Source organism: Carica papaya, chromosome 6 (assembly GCF_054855325.1).
Source record: "Carica papaya isolate Zhongbai chromosome 6, ASM5485532v1, whole genome shotgun sequence".
Lineage (NCBI taxonomy): Eukaryota > Viridiplantae > Streptophyta > Magnoliopsida > Brassicales > Caricaceae > Carica > Carica papaya.
In genome coordinates, this window is record NC_142314.1 from 36,351,692 (window position 1) to 36,370,232 (window position 18,541).

The 18,541-nt window shown below is 34.2% G+C and overlaps 3 protein-coding genes across 7 annotated transcripts; all 3 read left to right on the forward strand.

Annotated features, from left to right (window-relative positions):
- The first annotated feature begins 1,501 nt into the window (after window positions 1-1,501).
- Window positions 1,502-8,167, forward strand: LOC110809648 (uncharacterized). Of its 2 annotated transcripts, none has more exons than XM_088223226.1 (4): window positions 1,502-1,681; window positions 4,237-4,484; window positions 6,242-6,461; window positions 6,694-8,167. In XM_088223226.1, exons 2-4 carry the CDS (start codon window positions 4,239-4,241, stop codon window positions 7,929-7,931), a joined length of 1,704 nt encoding a protein of 567 aa, XP_088079352.1. In that variant the 5' UTR covers window positions 1,502-1,681; window positions 4,237-4,238; the 3' UTR covers window positions 7,932-8,167. The 2 variants fall into 2 exon arrangements, with proteins under 2 accessions (XP_088079352.1, XP_088079353.1); XM_088223227.1 differs by lacking the exon at window positions 1,502-1,681 and adding an exon at window positions 5,084-5,284 and having other exon boundaries at window positions 4,352-4,484.
- A 1,135-nt stretch (window positions 8,168-9,302) lies between these two features.
- Window positions 9,303-13,695, forward strand: LOC110825651 (putative nucleolar protein 5-2). 2 transcript variants are annotated; one of them, XM_088222272.1, is made up of 9 exons: window positions 9,303-9,400; window positions 9,920-10,019; window positions 10,250-10,291; window positions 10,559-10,738; window positions 10,850-11,014; window positions 11,726-11,926; window positions 12,266-12,763; window positions 12,846-12,980; window positions 13,067-13,695. In XM_088222272.1, the coding sequence occupies exons 2-9, from the start codon at window positions 9,942-9,944 to the stop codon at window positions 13,460-13,462; spliced, it is 1,695 nt and encodes a 564-aa protein (XP_088078398.1). In that variant the 5' UTR covers window positions 9,303-9,400; window positions 9,920-9,941; the 3' UTR covers window positions 13,463-13,695. The 2 variants fall into 2 exon arrangements, with proteins under 2 accessions (XP_088078398.1, XP_088078399.1); XM_088222273.1 differs by lacking the exon at window positions 9,303-9,400 and adding an exon at window positions 9,467-9,489.
- A 298-nt stretch (window positions 13,696-13,993) lies between these two features.
- Window positions 13,994-18,090, forward strand: LOC110825653 (putative nucleolar protein 5-1). Of its 3 annotated transcripts, none has more exons than XM_022056129.2 (9): window positions 13,994-14,127; window positions 14,538-14,639; window positions 14,903-14,944; window positions 15,223-15,402; window positions 15,496-15,660; window positions 16,092-16,292; window positions 16,674-17,171; window positions 17,267-17,401; window positions 17,488-18,090. In XM_022056129.2, exons 2-9 carry the CDS (start codon window positions 14,562-14,564, stop codon window positions 17,863-17,865), a joined length of 1,677 nt encoding a protein of 558 aa, XP_021911821.1. In that variant the 5' UTR covers window positions 13,994-14,127; window positions 14,538-14,561; the 3' UTR covers window positions 17,866-18,090. The 3 variants fall into 3 exon arrangements, with proteins under 3 accessions (XP_021911821.1, XP_088078400.1, XP_088078401.1); XM_088222274.1 differs by having other exon boundaries at window positions 14,085-14,236; XM_088222275.1 differs by lacking the exon at window positions 13,994-14,127 and adding an exon at window positions 14,355-14,453.
- The last annotated feature ends 451 nt before the right edge of the window (window positions 18,091-18,541 follow it).

The following is an 18,541-nucleotide window of genomic DNA, read 5'->3' on the forward strand; positions in this document are numbered from 1 at the left end:
TTACATCAACTTTATTCCACTATATTATAAAGAACTAGTTAATTAAAACTTTATTCTTTGTATTTTCTACTTTTTCTTCGGTTCATTTTATATAGTTTTATCCGTGAGATAACTTTTGAAATTCTAATTCCGATTTTACTATCAGTTTTATCTATATTATAATAAAAAATAAATAATCAATAGTTAAAACATACGACAGTCAAATATATTATGCTTACAGATTATCACGATATAAATTATAAGTTAAATGAGTAGAGATTCATAAAATTATAAACAAAAAAATAGTAATAACGTATTGTTATAACTAATTGATACTATTTAAACGTGTAAATTAGTTATTTCTTTCTCCATCTGAGTTTTTACGTATCAATTTTTTTTTTTCTTTTACATACACTATGGAAATTATAGGAAAAACTTCTCAAACTCTCGTATAGCATTCATGTTATTTTTAAAACTAGTAGTATTTTCAATACGAAAAAGACGATACAATAGTATATTTACATAATTTTTTTTCAGTTATGCTACTGATAACTTGAACTAACAAAAGAATGAAACCAGATTGATGAAGTGAAACATTATATAATACAAGTCGAGTGAATTTTCATTCATCTAATTTTTTCTTCCTTCTGGTTTATGCAGTCCTAACTTACGAAGAGACATTCGTGATTGTGATTTTAGTTTTAGTCTCGGCTTCATATATATAATACGATAGTACAAAATTAATTGTTAGTTAAAATACGGTTGTCATTCATGATGCTAAAATCATTTTAAAACTGAACTCTGTTAATTACGAGATGTGATCTTTTTAAAAACACAAATAATTATAGAGAATCGTGAGATGTGATCGTTTCGAATAAGATAAAAAAGTTCAGACTATTAGTTATTTTATTATTATTTTAATTGAAGAAATAATTAAAAAAATAAAACAATAATCACGAAAATAAAAATAACTTCTAATATAGACAATATAATTCAATTCAATATTTTATTTATTTTGGTTTAATTGTGTCATACCTCTGTATAATTTGAATTATATTTATTATTAAATGAATCGTATTACTGAAACTAACCCATAACAATAAACGATAAATACAGCTAATCCGTAAACAACCAACTAGTATATAGTAAAAATTGGATAAGTTACTTAATTATTTGAAATATTTTTTTCGTTTTAAAATATTATAATTTTACTTGAATTAAGTATAATTTAATCAATATAAACTAACTAAAATAACAACGAGTAAATTTTTAATTCTATTAAATTAAATATTATAAATTAATTATTATTACACAATAATATACTAACAATGTAATAAATTTGATGTATTTAATAATTTTGAACTCGTAAATTTTAAATAAAATATAAATAGTCTTTATCGTATGTCTACTAAAAAAAACAAAAAAAAAAAAAAACAAATTCCCACAAGTGCCCCAAGTGGCAAAACGACGTAGCACGAGCATAACAACTGTACTCCGAGACTGGATCCTACTTTCGTTTATTTTTCTTATTTGAGAATTACTTTTTATAGAGAGAGAACAAAAATGCTGCAGAAATGGCGATGAGAAACTGAAAAACTGTTTTGCTTCTTTGAGCTTACTTGTTTCGCTACGTGTCGTCACCGCACTTTCCGTTCCCCGAAAACTTTTCCGTCCCTTTCTCGGGAAAATTCCAGTTTCTGAGGTCAGTCATTTCATCTCTCGTTTATGGTTAGATCGCTTTTCTTCCATTATTGTTAGTCACTTAACTAAAATTAAAATGTTTAACCCTTTCTTTATTGTTGTTGGATTATGTCATGAATGGGCTCCAAGTACTGATAATCCCATTGCTTGGTTGGAATATATGTGTTTCCTTGTCAATTTGTGTGTTTAGATGGCTTGATCGAGGTGGATTTTTGGGTGTTCTTTACGGGTTTAATGAAATTTAGTACTGTTTGGTTGCTGAGGATTTGTGAGAAAATTATATAACCTAGAGCACTGAACTTAAATATATATATATATGTATATATATAACTTTAGAATTCACGAAAACATAACCCCGTTTTGGAAATGAGTTTTGTAGAATGAAAATTTTCCCAATTCTCCCATTTCTCCCATTTTGAAGTGCGTAGGAAGTGATTTAGTTGATCCCTTTGCTGCACCACTATTGTTGCTTATAATTCATGGAGCCATTTATGGATTTCTTTGTGATTTGAGGCTTTTAGCTGCCTTGATTCATGTTTTTAGGAAAAATTACTAAAGAATAATTAAACTCTAAGGTATTATAAACTTAGCTGCCTATGTAATTATGCAAAGGCACAATTTCTTTTATTCCATACTTCAAAATTATTTTACAAAAATTTGACTCTCTTTAATGGTAACGCATTGGCTTAAATTGAACTGAAGAAGCTAGTGAAATTACCAAAATATCCTCCACTTTATATGACAAATTTTTGGGTACAAAATGAGTGTAGAAACAAAACATTACTGAATAAATTTCATGATAGACAGGTTAAGAATCTATGCAAAAACTCGAGCTCCTAAAATAGATGAACTAAAATTTATACCCGAAGATGGAATCCTAAATACCGTCTCCGCAAATCGTCACTTCAGAAGAGGGCATCCTTCTTTAATGACTTGCGTGAAGTTCCTCGCATGCTTGCTTCAAGCTGATAGCAAACATCTCCATGGCCATGAAAATCTGTTCTAGGCCTAATTGCTGACAATTCCTAGTGATTTCAGTCAAGTTGACCTGTGTTTAACTAACTAAACCACTCTTTTCCCTGGACAGTAGACTCATTTCTTCTTGAGTACGTGTAATCCTTTGCAGTTTTTGCTTATCTTCTCAAATAACAACATTTTTTCTATCTTTCATTTTCAATCCAAAAATAATCTACATCTTTACTTGTATATGCTTACTGTTTAATGGTTCTTAGGTACTCGGTTTCTTTGTAATAATGGAGAAGATGAGAAAATAATAAGGGCAGGTTAGACATTTCACAAAAAAATAACACAATTTATTTTTCACATTGGTCAAAGTTGGTCCGGTCATTTTTTGCACAATTCTAATATGCTGTCATGTTTTTGTAGCAAAACTAAGTACTGTTTTTTTAAATAGCACATGTTTATTTGGTTTATCTCATGTGTCATCTAAAAAGAAAGATAATCTAATAGGTGGAATTATTGATCCTTTGTTTTGTGACAAAAAATATGTATGAAAAAAACATAAAAGAACTTGTGCCTTCAAACGTCCAAATTAGTGGAGAGCCATATTTGATCATTTGATATTAACATTGAGCGAAGTAATATTTATCTCAAGGAAAAACATTGAGCAAAGTAATGTAAATTTACAATTTACTTTGTTTTCATCTTGTTATTGGAGATGGTGGCGTGGGTTTTTGGAATTTGAAGATGAGAGGGTGTGAGATGAGATGCTTTTGTAACGTATTATTGTGTTGGGAAAGGGCAAAAGTTTATTGCCTTTTATCATGATTGTAGCAAGCTTCCTGTCTTGTTTGTGAGCTGAAATCAACTAGAGGTTAAATTATTTTTAATGCTTCAATTTTCAGCCGAAATTGGTAAAAGTTGGCAGCATTAATCCTTTACATCCTTGAATAACTTTACCATTTGAACATTAAACTTTCATCTTAAAAAAGTTTCTGTACATTCCTCACCCTATGTATATTTAGTGCCTAGATCTCCACCTGAAGATAATCCATTATTTTTCCTTTACCTCTTGTTTTGTTCTCTTTCTTTCATGCTAATTTTTTTGGGGTCAATTTCTTGGTCTTGTAGTATACTTGTCTCCTCAAACAAGCTAGTAAAAAAGCGTCTTATTTAATCGTGGAGGGGTAGTCCCTAAAACCTCCTGAGCCAAGTCTTATTTCTAATGGATGGAATTTGGCCTTAAAGACAGTACTAAATCACACCTCGAGCGATCTCTCTCTCTCTCTCTATATATATATATATATATATATATATGTGCATGTATGTATAACAATTCCATTTATTGAGAAATGTTCTATGGGTAAAGGATAGATTCTGTGGCTTGGAAATAAGTAACCTGTTTTAATGTAATTTTGTGGCTACTCCCCATGATTGAATAAACCTCAGCTAAGGTAATTAACATTTTTCATCCATGTCATTTTATAAAATCCTTTACACAGAGAACATTTCTCATAATTGTTTTGCAAGTGGACTCTTGAAAAGTCTTTGGCCTTCAATTCCTTTTCTAAGGTATTTACAATGTCATTGATGCAGATATGTATAAGAATCAGTTGCAAGAATTAGCCCAAAGAAGCTGCTTCAATTTGCCATCTTATTCATGCATCAGAGAAGGACCAGATCATGCACCTCGATTCAAAGCTACTGTTAAGTTTAATGGAGAGACGTTTGAGAGCCCCACCTTCTGCTCTACTTTGAGACAGGCAGAACATGCTGCAGCTGAAGTTGCTCTTAATACACTTGCAGAAAGGGGCCCTTCTATAGCACTAGCTGCAAAAGTTCTGGTTAGCATTTTTATCCTCTCTTCTATTTTCATTAGCACTGGTGTGCTGAGTGTACAATATGATTTATCGATGTATGCCTAGTGAGTTTTTAGTAGATAGCAGCTATTCTTTGGCTAGGAAATAGATTTAATAGCTTCTTCTGAAAAGAAAAAAAAGAAAAGAAAAAGAGCTGATCCTACATAGTGTATAACATCCTTGGTCATTAGCCATGCAAGTCACTGCATTGTCATAAAAAGTTACTGATTATTTATGTTGCCATTGACAAAATGCACATCTTTGTGGATATCAATACATTGCTCTTATCTCATTCTATTACAACATTAAGATTCTAATATAAAATCCAAGTAGAAATTATTTAAATGAAACACAAGGGTATGCATGCTGTCCATTTCATTTTATTGGGACTGTAGTTGAAGTCCCGCCAATTGAAAACTACAGATCAACTCTCCCTTGGTTATAAATAAGGGATATGAATGGTGGAATTTTGTTTACAGTATATATAAATATGTTCCCCATCTAATGTCTTTTTGGTTATTTTTGCTATTACTTCAATCAACAATGATTGAACACATGAATTGGATAAATGATTCCTACTTCAGGGATATTCTACTCTTGATTGATAGAAGTGGATAAATTAGAATGATTCCGGGAGTGCATGAATGTCATGTGACAGGAGAGAGCAAAGACACAGCTTTAAAATGGGAAAAATTTTAATGCAAGTGTTGGTTACAGAGGGGCCTATAAGAGTGGAGGACTACACAGGACATGATCTGGACAATATATGTGGCTTTAACAGTCAGGTAGGAAATTTTGTGATCATGACATGATCTGATCCTTGGCTTTTATACTGCGCTATCACAATTCTAGGCAGATCATCATCACAGGTGACTGGAGACTGGTGCATGGTTGTCACGCTCCCCTGAGCATCACAGATTCGATCAGTCAAATTCAGCTTCTTCCAAATCAATTTTTTGTTAGTTCAAACCAGTTCCTAAAGTCTTTCAGTATAATCTATAACTCTCCTTGTGGCAAAAAGAACCTTTGTTTACCAAAATTTGCTTCTCTTTGTGAGATTGTCAATAGGTAAAGTCCTTCTCCATGCTGCCTCCTAAGTAACAAAAAGAAAAGGAAAGAAACAATTGTTTACCTCTGTGTGAGATTGCTTACCTCCATTTGACTTTTGTTTTTAAAGAAAAATTGTCCACTATGGTTACAATAGGATCCGATAGAAAACCTCCATCCTTAGAAAACTTCCAAACAAGAAAACCATTGGGATCAGGCCGAGTAGAGGTAAGCAAGAAAGAATCCAGTCATCGACCTCCCAATATTGAGATACTTAGTATACGACAGTTTAGATTGACTTCCACGCATAGTATCTGTTCACTTCAGCAGCAGCAGGTTAGTTGGTTCTGCTGTATTTGGTGTTCATCTCAAATATTAGGACACTTTTCTTGTACCTGCCTGCCCTTGTAAATGAACTTTGATAAATAAAAAAATCAACGATGAATGATAAGTTCCCTGTAATAGCATTCAAATCAGAAATGTATCTATATGTGCATGCACATGTGCAGGGAAACAGAGAGAAGATTGATTTGGCAAATTAATTGTTTGACTTCTCTTTTGTGGGATTGTTCATAGTGTATTGCTTATGCTGTCTTTGAAATGTCGCATCTTGATAGAGTTTGCTGTTACACTCTTCAGTTTGTTGGCATGCTCCTGCATGACATGCAGAATAATGTGTTTGGTTCTTGTCTCAGGATGAGACTGGAGTCTACAAAAATTTGCTTCAAGAAACTGCTCACAGAGCTGGCTTAAACCTTCCAGTGTACACAACTCTTCGATCAGGACCTGGCCATGTACCCTCTTTTTCATGCATTGTTGAGCTTGCAGGAATGAGTTTTACTGGGGAACCTGCTAGGACAAAGAAACAGGCTCAGAAGAATGCAGCGATGGCTGCTTGGTCTGCCCTGAAAAGATGTATTCATCTCCTTTCTGTTAAATTGAGAATTTTAAGTCCTTTCATTTAGTTGTCGTATGTCTTCCTTACATTTAATCAAGCCTTAACCCAACCTTGATACAGTTCACTTCTATTCAGCAAACATATTACTTCTTTAAAGCTTTTCATCCAGATTTTTCTTCCACATGTTTTTCACGTGTCACAAGTTACTGAAAATGCTCATAGCTCATATCTTACACAATGCTCATGCAGTGTCTCGATCTGGCTCACAGTCCTTTAGTTCATCATCTTCCTCAGCATCAGAAACTAAAAGCAATGAAGAACAAGAACAAGTTGTCATTGCTCGTATCCTTGTATCTTTGCGACCATCCGAGCCAAACCACCCTGTGCAGAGTGACTGGCTGCACCAACATCAGAGATCGATTCCTATGCAGAGGGACATGAGCACACCAACTCAAAGCGTTTATCCTTTTCATTCTGAACACTGGAGATATCCTAGTTTTTCCCCGGAATTGGCTGTGTACCACATGTGGCATCAAGAACAGTTATTGCAACTGCAAAATCGCCTGTTGACAATGCCTGTTTCACCAGTCCCTCCTCGCAGCCCTCAGATTCTTCCATATATGCAGTCTATTTTCCACCCAGATCACTATCTATATCTTCCTGCAAGGGAGCAGGAACCTTTACCTGTTGCACCCAGACTTGCCGCATCTGTAGCTAGTCCATCACTGTACATCTCCAGTCATTCAGTCCCTGATCATGTCAGAGGCAGATCGACAGTCAGAATTCAGGAGATACCCGAAGAGAAAACAGAAGAATCGTCCAGATTCTCTCCATCTGTAACTCCTGATCCAATCCCTACAGTTCATACCAACGCTGACCAACATATAGAGGAACGAACTCAGGTGGAAGACAAACCAAATAGCATTGAGTTGGAAAACAAACACGAAAGTGCTCAGTTGGAAGGAAGCCAAACTGGACAATTCCAATGGACTTCTCATAGGAGCTTGGGCTCCAGTTCTAGATCTGCCGACCCTCGTTCACAAAACCAACATTGTTTAGACTATTACGGACCTCGTCATAGGCAACATTACACAGAGAGACCAGGCTCCAGTAGAAGTATCAGGCCACCCCCGGCACCATCAGCCACAGCAGCATCAGTTACGATCAGAAGTGCAAGACCAGTCTATTTGACCAGACATAGACCACAGAGTTTTGCAAATTGCATACCTTCTCCGCCAAGAATGCAAACTGGAGTTCCTTCATGTTCACTCCGACCTACGCTTGGAAGAATGAACATCGGAGTTCATCCTCATTACATGGCTCCACCAATCAGAATAAGATCAGTCGTACCAGTCTGTTCAGCCCCGCCACCGAGGAAAACACATAGTTCAGTTCAAGAAGGTGCCTTATCTGAAAGTCGGAAGAAAGAGAAAGAACCGGAGGATGTTTCTGCTGCCACCGCAGAGCTCAGTAAGCTTCGAATTTGAGTGTGAGTATATAGATGACACAAAAGGGTTGCTGGTCCTTATACTGATGGGTTTTATAATTGTGAGAATTATGCCCTGAAGAGCCACCAAAGTGTGTTATAAACATATATACAAGGAATGAAATATTTCATTAAATAACTCTACAAAATTGATCCCTCTCAAGCTTAATTAGGGTTCATGTCTCCTTATTTTGAACTTTGAAGTGCTAATCTCCATGTCTCTTAATTTTAGAAGTATGTGCAATGGTCTCTTCCATTTTTTTAAATGTGATTATAATTTTATCCCTATAATTATAGGAATGGACAATATTTATCCTCTATCTAGGTTGGTTATATTATAGTTCTTTTAATAAAAATATATATATTTTATAATTTAATGACATATATATATTTATCGTAATATATTAAATATGTAACTTTTTATAAATAAAAAAATATACTACTTATTTAACTAAAAACTTTGTTATAATTCAAATACTATGATTTCATTTGCAACAATTTTATTATTGTCATTTATTTTTTTAATAATTTTATGTAAAATTGTTAAATTTTTACATAGTATTTATAATATTTATATAAACTCGATATATATATATATATATATATATGAACACGTGGAAATATAAAATTAAATATTTTAATCAATAAAAAGTTTATTGTTAATTATTTATTATGTATCTAATTGATCTTTTTTATATATATAAAATTACAATTTCGAGTAAAATTGTGTCTCTCATATATTTTCTTATGACATTGTGTTCTAATTAACGTGTACATATATATATTATATAATCAATAAAATTTATAAATTTTTATTTGAAAAGAGTTTATTAAAATTTTTGAAAAATTTGTTTAAAATATTATTTAGTTAAATTACTATGCAAAATATTTTTTCGGATTTAATCTAATTACACTTAATCTTTAGATATATATATATATATATATTCTAACGATTTAATATCACATCTATTGATTTTTAGAATTCTACACTAATTTGTTGATTTTTTTCAAATAATATTTGCATTTACCTTATGTTTTTAAGCAATAATATATAGAAATTCAAGAGTAAATAAATGAAAATTATAAAATAATATATAAAAAACCATGTACTAAATTTTAATTTTTTTTAACCATAACATTTTTATTTTTCTAACTAAATTAATAATTTATATATAATTTCTAGATTTTTTAATATGAATATAAATAAATTAATTATTTTTTTAAAAAATAAGAACTAATTTCTCAAATATATGATAAAGAAAATTCGAACCTCTATGCGGCCGGTACTACGAGATTAAGTTACACTCTTCTTGATTGTTTGACACGTGTCAAATAAAAACTCCTAAAAACCCTAAAACCTGAAATTCCAATTACGCCCCGCCACATTCGTCTCCATTAAAAACCTTTTAAAACCCTAGAAATCCCGGCTGTGTTTTCTTCCTGCTTCGCTGCACAGCATAATCAGTTCAGGTACGTAAAGGAAAATCATGGAACGTATCATCTTCTCGTTTTGCACGGTTTCAACGAAACCGTAGAGTTAGTGACTGTGTTGCATACTTGTATGTACGTTGTTATGTATGGGTTATGCTGGCTTCTTGATATGGTTTTAGTGTTGTTTTTGTTATGTTCAACTGCAAAATCGGGTAAAGCAATTCTTCGGAGACGGAAGTGATATTCCTGCAGTGTTTGCTTCTGTTTTAATGTGAAGATGGTGGTAATGGTGGCAACAAAAAGGAGATAGAAATGCATATTCTTCTAGAGTTTTATTTAATATTTTTATTTTTATTTTGGCTCTGGTTATAAGTTTTTTTTAGAGCCCTGAACAACTTGATTCGGGATGGATGCCAGTGTTGGTCACTGATTACTTTGATCATGGCTGCTATTCAATTTCTCATAGTTGGTTATTGGAAAGCATATCGGGAGTTTTGGAATTTGATTGTTTCCACAAAAATTGTGTGTTTAATAAGAGTGTTGCTTTTATGCTTTTAGGAATCATTCGAGAGTTTGAAAGATGCTTGTGTTGTTCGAGACCCCAGCGGGCTTTGCCCTTTTCAAAGTGTTGGATGAAGGGAAGCTCTCTAATGTTGAGGTAGTTATTTTTAAACTTTCAAAACTGTATTCGTTTCTTCAGGAAAGTTGAGCCGAATGAGCGAAATTTGAAGTATACGCAATGGTTCTGAATGAAAAGGAAAAAGAATTTTCCAGAGACTGGAGTAAATGCTATTCTTTTGCAGCATCACTAGCACCTATTTGCAGTATCCAAATAATATATGTTCAAGATCTATATTTTAAAATTTCTATCTATATTCACTGGTGCAGGACTTATGGAAGGATTTCTCAAGTGCAGACTCAGCTAGAAAGGTAATATCTCTTCCCTGCTTATAAGTGTGCAGTTATACTTGTTTCTCTGTTAAGCAATCAACAACATGTACTATTGCTTAGTACTGTGGTTCTGTTGTTTCCTAAGGCAATATGTTTGTGAACATATTATCAGTTATTGTAACTTGCTTGTAGCAATGCTTGTGCGCTAAGAAGGATGTTGTTTTTGCATGGCTTTATCATCTGGTTTTTACTTATATACTGGGGTAACCTGATTTGGATCTAATCATTATTCTATTCTAATGCCAGGTGGTAAAGCTCAAAGCCTTTTCTAAGTTTGAGAACACAGCAGAAGCTCTGGAAGCTGCAGCGAAATTAATTGAGAGTACGCCTAACAAAGGTCTGCGCAAATTTTTACGTGCACACTGCGAAGGCGAGATTTTAGCTGTTGCTGATTCAAAGCTTGGAAATGCAATTAAGGAGAAGCTGGTACTAACAGTCTTTATCTTTAGATTGTTTTTTTTATTTTTTATTTATTTCAGTTCTTGCTTGCATTTGGATTCATTATTAATTTAAGTTGGAGTTTTTAATCATTTGCAGAAAGTAGAATGTGTTCACAACAATGCTGTAATGGAGTTAATGAGAGGTGTGAGAAGTCATTTGACTGAACTCATTTCTGGTTTAGCCGTTCAAGATTTGGCTCCAATGAGCTTGGGTTTATCTCACAGCCTGTCTAGATACAAGCTGAAGTTCAGCGCTGAAAAGGTACTGCTTGCTTCAATAATATTCTACTCGAATCCGTGAACTTGAGGTCTATACATGTTCCTCTTGGGAATGCACCATTTTTAGAATGGGAAATTGGGATTAATTTTATAACGAGAAATGGGAATACTTTTCTCATTTCCCTTTGCTCTTGTAATAATACTTATTCATTTTATATCTTTCGGTCTTGTCAACTGCTTGCAATCAATTCCTTGGTCAAGGACAGTTAGATGGATGATATTCATATATCAATATTTGTAGTGAATATTTCGCTGAATGTTGTGAAGGTAATGCCTGTGGTAAAGCACTTTTTTTTTTTTTTTTTGCAGAAAATGTGGTGAATGGTAATGCCCGTGTTGTATTTTAGTAAAGTTTATTTGATGGTGCAACTTGGTTTTTTTTATAAGTCTCTAAAGCAAATGAGCTTCTTGAAAGCCTTGGGAAGTTTTTCATTGGAAGCATTGCATGTGGTTCTTTTAATTTTGAAGTTATATGTATTTGCGATCTCATTCTCACCTCTTATGTAGCATCCTCATTTGTGTCCGTTTATTGCTTCAATACTAGACAGTTATTTTTGGGAATTAAGCAAATTAATTTGTGAACGATTGGAACCCCAGAAACAGTATTCTTCTTTTCTTGTTGTGTTCAGAGATTTTTTTACTTGTATCTTACAGGGATATTGTTACCAAATATTTATTTTTTTTTGTATTTCAGGTTGATACAATGATCATTCAGGCAATTGGTTTGCTTGATGATCTTGATAAAGAGCTGAACACATATGCAATGAGAGTTCGAGAGTGGTATGGTTGGCATTTTCCAGAGCTTGCTAAGATTGTGCAGGACAATATCCTGTATGCCAAGACAGTGAAGCTGATGGGAGACCGTGTTAATGCTGCAAAGCTTGATTTCTCTGAGGTAAATTCTGAATTTTCCACTTTAATATTATACTGTTCATGTCGTCTCAAAACCCCCCCAAAAAAAATTCCTGTTTGCATGACTAATAATTTGTTGATTTTTTTGGTACTGCCAGCTTCTCTTGTACTTTAGTTCACATATAATATTGTATTATGATGTTATTATAACTAAATGTTATCATTTGATGACTTAGCTGCACTTAAAAAGTCATCTTACCTGATAATTTATAGAGTATCTGTCATGCACTTATGTCAATTTTTGGAACTCTCAATATGCATTGATCAACGAGACTGATGGTTATCATGCTGAGCTTTTCTTTGCATGCTTAAAATATCCCAGATATTACCAGCAGAGACTGAAACAGAGTTGAAGGAAGCAGCTGTTATATCCATGGGAACTGAGATTAGTGACCTTGATTTGATAAATATCAGGGAACTATGTGACCAGGTTCTTTCTCTCTCTGAGTACAGGGCTCAACTGTATGACTATCTAAAGAGCAGGATGAACACTGTTGCACCTAATTTGACTGCTCTTGTTGGGGAGCTTGTTGGTGCTCGCCTTATTGCCCATGGTGGCAGTTTGTTAAATCTTGCAAAGCAGCCTGGGAGCACAGTCCAGATTCTTGGGGCGGAAAAGGCCCTCTTTAGAGCTCTTAAAACAAAGCATGCCACTCCCAAATATGGGCTTATCTACCACGCATCCCTGGTTGGTCAGGCAGCACCGAAGCACAAGGGAAAAATTTCTCGTTCCCTTGCAGCAAAAACTGCATTGGCAATTAGATGTGATGCTCTTGGAGATAGTCAGGATAGCTCTATAGGATTGGAGAGCCGTGCCAAGGTACACTCTTTACGACACTCGTGTCCTTTTATCTGCGTCTTTTAGTAACTGCAACAAATTTCTTACATGCAAATATTTCTAGCTTGAAGCACGATTAAGGATTCTCGAAGGTAGAGAACTGGGACGTTCTGCTGGATCGGCTAAAGGCAAACCTAAAATAGAAGTGTATGACAAGGATCGAAAGAAGGGAACTGGGGGATTAATAACCGCTGCCAAGGTCTGCCTTGTATAAACACATTATGTTTTCTGTAATCTTTCCAATCTGATTCTAATGATTGTCAAAACTCCTTTGGCATGTTGCAGACATATAATCCTGCTGCAGACTCCCTTATTGGAAAATTAGCAGCTGCTGCAGATGAGAAAGAAAATAAGAGAAAGACTGAAACAGATCCTTCTCAACCAGAGGAGACTGTGACTGGTAAAGAGAAGAAGGAGAAGAAAAAGAAGAAGAAAACTGGTGAAGAGGCTGCTGATACAAATGCCATTGCTGAACCCTTGGAGGAAGAGCCAGCAACAAAAGAAAAGAAAAAGAAGAGAAAGCATGCTGAGGATAATGAAGCACAAAACAATGGTGAAGCTGTTGAAGCAGGAGAGAAGAAAAAGAAAAAGAGAAAGCACGAAGAGCAAGACGAAGAGGAGCCCGAGATGCCGAGCAAGAAGAAAGACAAAAAGAAGAAGAAGAAGAAAGGTGGGGATTGAGAAAAATTTTCAGAAAGCTGCCATTGATGGCTGCTACACACAATTTTGGACAATTAGCAATATCACTGTCCTTCTCAATGTAAAATTACATCTAGTGCAGAATATTAAGTCAGTTTCAACGCTGTATTTCTTTTTTCTTCTTTGTGGATGTGATTGCATGACTTGTTATTCAGATGAGGATATGTATGTTTACCAGGAAGCAAAGTGTTTTACCTCCCTTGTTCCTGAGCTCAGATGAGAAATATGTTATCATGGAATTTGGATCTTTTGTCAAATTATAAAACAAAAATGCATTTTTTTCGAAATTATCTATGAAGCTATGTTTTATATTTTAGATTTACATTATTTATTTTTGAACAGAGTTGTAGAACGTTAATGGATTTTTTTTTTTCTACTTCTATAAGCTCCTAATTTTTTTTTCATATAAATTTTAGAGTAATTTATCTTGTAAATAAAACTGAGTAAGTAGTAGAAATTAAATATGGAGGGAAAGAGAGAAATGAAATTTCAATAATGTCCTTTTGATTATTACTGTAAGAACCCTAATTATACAAAATTCCAAATATGCCAATGTTCAATAAAACGCAGCTCTGCTTTAAAACCCTAAACCCTCACTGTTTCTCTTTTTTCTCCTCCCTTCCCACTCCTGCAAAAACATAGCACAGGTATGGAAGTGGAGCTTCTGTAATCAAACTTTAAGAAGTCTCCTCCCCGTCTCTCTAATGTAGTCTTGTGTTAGTTTATGAGCATTGCCGTAATGGGTAACTGAATAAGGTACGGAAGTGATATAAATCACAATGTGGTTGTATAGGGCTAGTCCTATATATTTCAAAAATAGGGCTAATCCTCTGATTAACTCTTACCCAGAATTTTTTTCTTTTCTTTTTTTCTGTGTTTGTTTATCACATTGTTGTTGCAGAGACGCTCCGAGATTTTGTGTAGGGTTATTGAAAATGGTTGTTACATCTATCGTTATAGGAAGCTAATTTAGGTGGGGGGGAAGCATTTCTGCCATGGTTAACTGATAATTTGAAGACACTTTGCTTACTCTTTTTTTTTTTTTTTTCCTTTTCAGGTTTCTGCTTTAGGAGATTGAAGAATGATTCTCTTGTTTGAGACCCCAGCTGGGTTTGCGCTTTTCAAAGTATTGGATGAAGGGAAGCTCTCTAAAACTGAGGTAATTATTGTCTTGAAGTTGCTTATTCTCCCTGGTTTTCTGCTGAGAGAAATTTGAAGTAAAAATGAGAAAAATGAAATTATTAGGCTTTATGAGTTATGGGTTGTGATTTGTGCCTCTCAATGACTTTCTGTAAGCAAAAAGTTTGTTTTCTTTTTTGTCTTTCTAGAGTAGTATGCAATTAAGGGGAGCTGACAGGTGACTGTTTCCCCCTTGTTTCAGTAATTTTCTTTGGTTCCTTAATATTCTTTGTTATCTTACAGGACTTATGGAAGGACTTCTCTTCTGCAGACTCAGCTAGACAGGTTATTTTTCTTTCCTTCCCTTTGTTTGCTGTTGCTTATATTCTCATTTTCTGTTGTCACTTGAAGAATAATCTATGATTTATCCTGTGCGGAAGAAAAGTGCTGAACTTTTATTTATATAACATGACTTAAATATATTTGACTGGGCTGTACTGCTTGTTGTGTTAACATATGTGTTGTCTTATACATCGGGAAGTTCAAAAGGTTTCTTAGTTTGCTTTTGAAATTTTTGTTATTGTCTAAAGATAAGAAGATAATTGATTTGGTATTCACATCAGGTGGTGAAGCTGAAAGCTTTTTCAAAGTTTGAGAATACTGCAGAAGCATTAGAAGCAGCATCAAAATTGATTGAAAGTGCACCCACCAAAGGCCTGCGAAAATTCTTACGTGCTCATTGTGAAGGTGAAACATTGGCTGTGGCAGATTCAAAACTTGGAAATGCAATTAAAGAGAAGCTGGTTTGTAGTGGCTTACTCGGAACAAATTTTTATTGTTTTATTTGGTCATTTAGGTTGTTTCATTTAAGTTGGAGTATACCTATCATCTTGCAGAAAATAGAATGTATTCATAACAATGCCGTTATGGAATTGATGAGAGGTGTGAGAAGCCAATTGACAGAACTCATATCTGGTCTACCTGTACAAGATCTGGCTCCAATGAGCTTGGGTTTATCTCATAGCTTATCTAGATACAAGCTGAAGTTCAGTGCTGAGAAGGTATTCTCTTTACAAATGTTTTGCAAGCTATGGAGTCGAAGATATATGATATACAGTTCTGGTTGATCTTTTTTAGATCTTTCACTCCCCTTATTGTCTTAAATGCATGTTGTTAGAGGATAATAATAGTCCTTTCCTCATCTGTTTATGATGCCTCATGATATATTCTATCCCTCTGGTCCATATTGACGGGTGCTGTCAAGTATTTATTTTGCGATTCAGCGAAGAAATTCATCTTTCATGGTGAAAAACTAAATAGTTGAACCATCCTAGGTATGTCCTTTGGTTAATTAATTATGAAGATCAGCTTTCAGGAGAACATGGAGATTTGTGTTTTGACTAAGTTCATTATTCTATTGCCTGAATTTCTTTTTAAAGTTAAAACTTTTGAAGGTGATTTTACTTATGCAGTTTCTTAACGTGGTTTCAAGGTTGATACAATGATCATCCAGGCAATTGGTTTGCTTGATGATCTTGATAAAGAACTCAATACTTATGCAATGAGGGTTCGAGAATGGTACGGTTGGCATTTTCCAGAGCTTGCTAAGATTGTGCAAGACAACATCCTATATGCTAAGGCAGTAAAGCTGATGGGTGACCGTGTTAATGCTGCAAATCTTGATTTCTCTGAGGTAATGATCTGATTCGGGTTGAATTATTATGGCTTCACTCTATGAGATAGTAAATGTTGGAAAGACTGCCAGGGATTAGGTTTGGACATCAACAAGTGAAACAAAGAAATTAATAATAATAGTAATAACAATAATATAATAATAATAATAAACTCCCATGATTGTTAGTGGTTTCACCTGAACTGGCATATTTGTCTGAGGGTTCTCTGGGCATTTATCAGCATCAGATTTAAGTGAAACATCAATAAATTCTCACACCACAGCATGTTAAACAATGATCTCAATGTTTATGATATTCTTATTTTTCAGAAGTTGGAGATGATAAGGTGTATGTAACACTCAATAACGTTCCTTTTATATTTTATGCACTAAACCTCGCAGATCTTATCAGCTGAAGTTGAGGCAGAGTTGAAGGAAGCAGCTGTTATATCTATGGGAACTGAAGTTAGTGACCTTGATTTGATTAATATCAGAGAACTATGTGATCAGGTTCTGTCTCTTTCTGAATACAGAGCACAGCTATATGATTATTTAAAAAGCAGGATGAACACTGTTGCTCCAAATTTGACTGCCCTTGTTGGGGAGCTTGTTGGTGCTCGCCTTATTGCCCATGGTGGTAGTTTGTTGAATCTTGCAAAGCAACCTGGGAGCACGGTTCAGATTCTTGGGGCAGAGAAGGCTCTCTTTAGAGCTCTTAAAACAAAGCATGCTACTCCGAAATATGGGCTTATTTACCATGCTTCCCTGGTAGGTCAAGCAGCACCAAAGCACAAGGGAAAAATTTCTCGTTCACTTGCTGCAAAATCTGCATTGGCAATCAGATGTGATGCTCTTGGAGATGGCAAAGATAACAGTATAGGATTGGAAAGTAGACTCAAGGTATCATGCACTTATTGCTCTCCCTCATGTCAATTTAATTTTTCATTTGGCAGAAAAATAATATTGCAATTATCGTATTATATCTGTGTCTGTAGCTTGAGGCAAGGTTAAGGAATATTGAAGGAGCTGAACTAGGACGTTCTGCTGGATCGGCTAAAGGCAAACCTAAGATTGAAGTATATGATAAGGATAGGAAGAAAGGGGCCAGTGGGTTGATAACCCCTGCTAAGGTCTGCTATATGTTTCACAAATTTCACATTTCTCCTAAGGTCTCTCAATGTGTGTTCGTGATCGCTGATTGTATTCCTCTTTTCAGACTTATAATCCTTCAGCAGATTCTCTTATACGAAAACTTACAAATGGCACTAACGGGGTCGAGGAAAAAGAGAAGAAACAGATGGAAATAGATCTTCCAACAAATGATGGAGCACAAGAAGGTGAAGAGAAGAAGAAAGAGAAAAAGAAGAAGAAAGAGAAAGCAGATAAAGAAGCCAATGGTGGAAATGTTAGTGCCGAACCAGAAGCTGAACAGCCGGGAACGAAAGAAAAGAAAAAGAAGAAAAAGCACACGGAGGATAACGAGGCAGTTGAAGTAAAAGAAAAGAAGAAGAGAAAACGAGAGGAAGTAAATGAAGAAAATTCCGAAAGACCAAGCGAGAAGAAAGATAAAAAGAAGAAGAAAAACAAGGAATGAGAAAATTCTGCAAAGATCCAACCAGTTTTGTTTTAACTTTAGACCATGACTCAATGCTTTCTTCATGTAAAATTTGGTGTCTCTTTGATCACATTTTAGCCTTATCCTACTGGTTCTATTGAGTTGATTCCTTTTGTAATTTCTAATTTTTGAATGGACACCAAAACATTTTTATTCAGAAGAGGAAGTTGAATTAAGGTGTTGGTAACACAACATTCTGGGTAACTCTTGAACTTTTTCTTTTAAAACTTATTTAGATATTCGTGTTTATTTCGACTAGTAGAAATTCAGGCAATATTCTAGATATATATAATTGTTACAGGATTATATAAGTTTTTGGATCTTAATATAAAGAATATTTAGTGCATTCTTTTATATTTTCAGTACAATAGATATATCATTATCACAGAATTATATAAAGTTTCGGATTTCAATATAAAGAATATTTATTGCATTCTTTTATACTTTTAATGTAATAGATATATCATTGTTATGGAATTATATAAGTCTTCGAATATCAATATAAAAAATACTTAGTGTATTCTTTTATACATCTAGTGCAAATAAATATATGATTATATAAGTTTTCGAATTATATTTTTTTATATCTTCAGTGCAATATATATATAAATATTGGGGGACTCAAACCAGTTCTAGGATCAAAGTCAAATTCTGA

What these genes read in the sequence shown, in the direction of transcription:
- LOC110825653 (XM_022056129.2), top strand. Translation starts at nt 14,562, where the DNA reads ATGATTCTCTTGTTTGAGACCCCAGCTGGGTTTGCGCTTTTCAAAGTA. An exon ending in GGAAGCTCTCTAAAACTGAG is followed by an intron (nt 14,640 to 14,902) that starts GTAATTATTGTC and finishes GTTATCTTACAG; the next exon opens with GACTTATGGAAGGACTTCTC. An exon ending in GGTTGATAACCCCTGCTAAG is followed by an intron (nt 17,402 to 17,487) that starts GTCTGCTATATG and finishes TCCTCTTTTCAG; the next exon opens with ACTTATAATCCTTCAGCAGA.
- LOC110809648 (XM_088223226.1), top strand. Translation starts at nt 4,239, where the DNA reads ATGTATAAGAATCAGTTGCAAGAATTAGCCCAAAGAAGCTGCTTCAAT. An exon ending in CACTAGCTGCAAAAGTTCTG is followed by an intron (nt 4,485 to 6,241) that starts GTTAGCATTTTT and finishes TTCTTGTCTCAG; the next exon opens with GATGAGACTGGAGTCTACAA. An exon ending in TTGGTCTGCCCTGAAAAGAT is followed by an intron (nt 6,462 to 6,693) that starts GTATTCATCTCC and finishes ATGCTCATGCAG; the next exon opens with TGTCTCGATCTGGCTCACAG.
- LOC110825651 (XM_088222272.1), top strand. Translation starts at nt 9,942, where the DNA reads ATGCTTGTGTTGTTCGAGACCCCAGCGGGCTTTGCCCTTTTCAAAGTG. An exon ending in GTGCAGACTCAGCTAGAAAG is followed by an intron (nt 10,292 to 10,558) that starts GTAATATCTCTT and finishes TTCTAATGCCAG; the next exon opens with GTGGTAAAGCTCAAAGCCTT. An exon ending in GATTAATAACCGCTGCCAAG is followed by an intron (nt 12,981 to 13,066) that starts GTCTGCCTTGTA and finishes GGCATGTTGCAG; the next exon opens with ACATATAATCCTGCTGCAGA.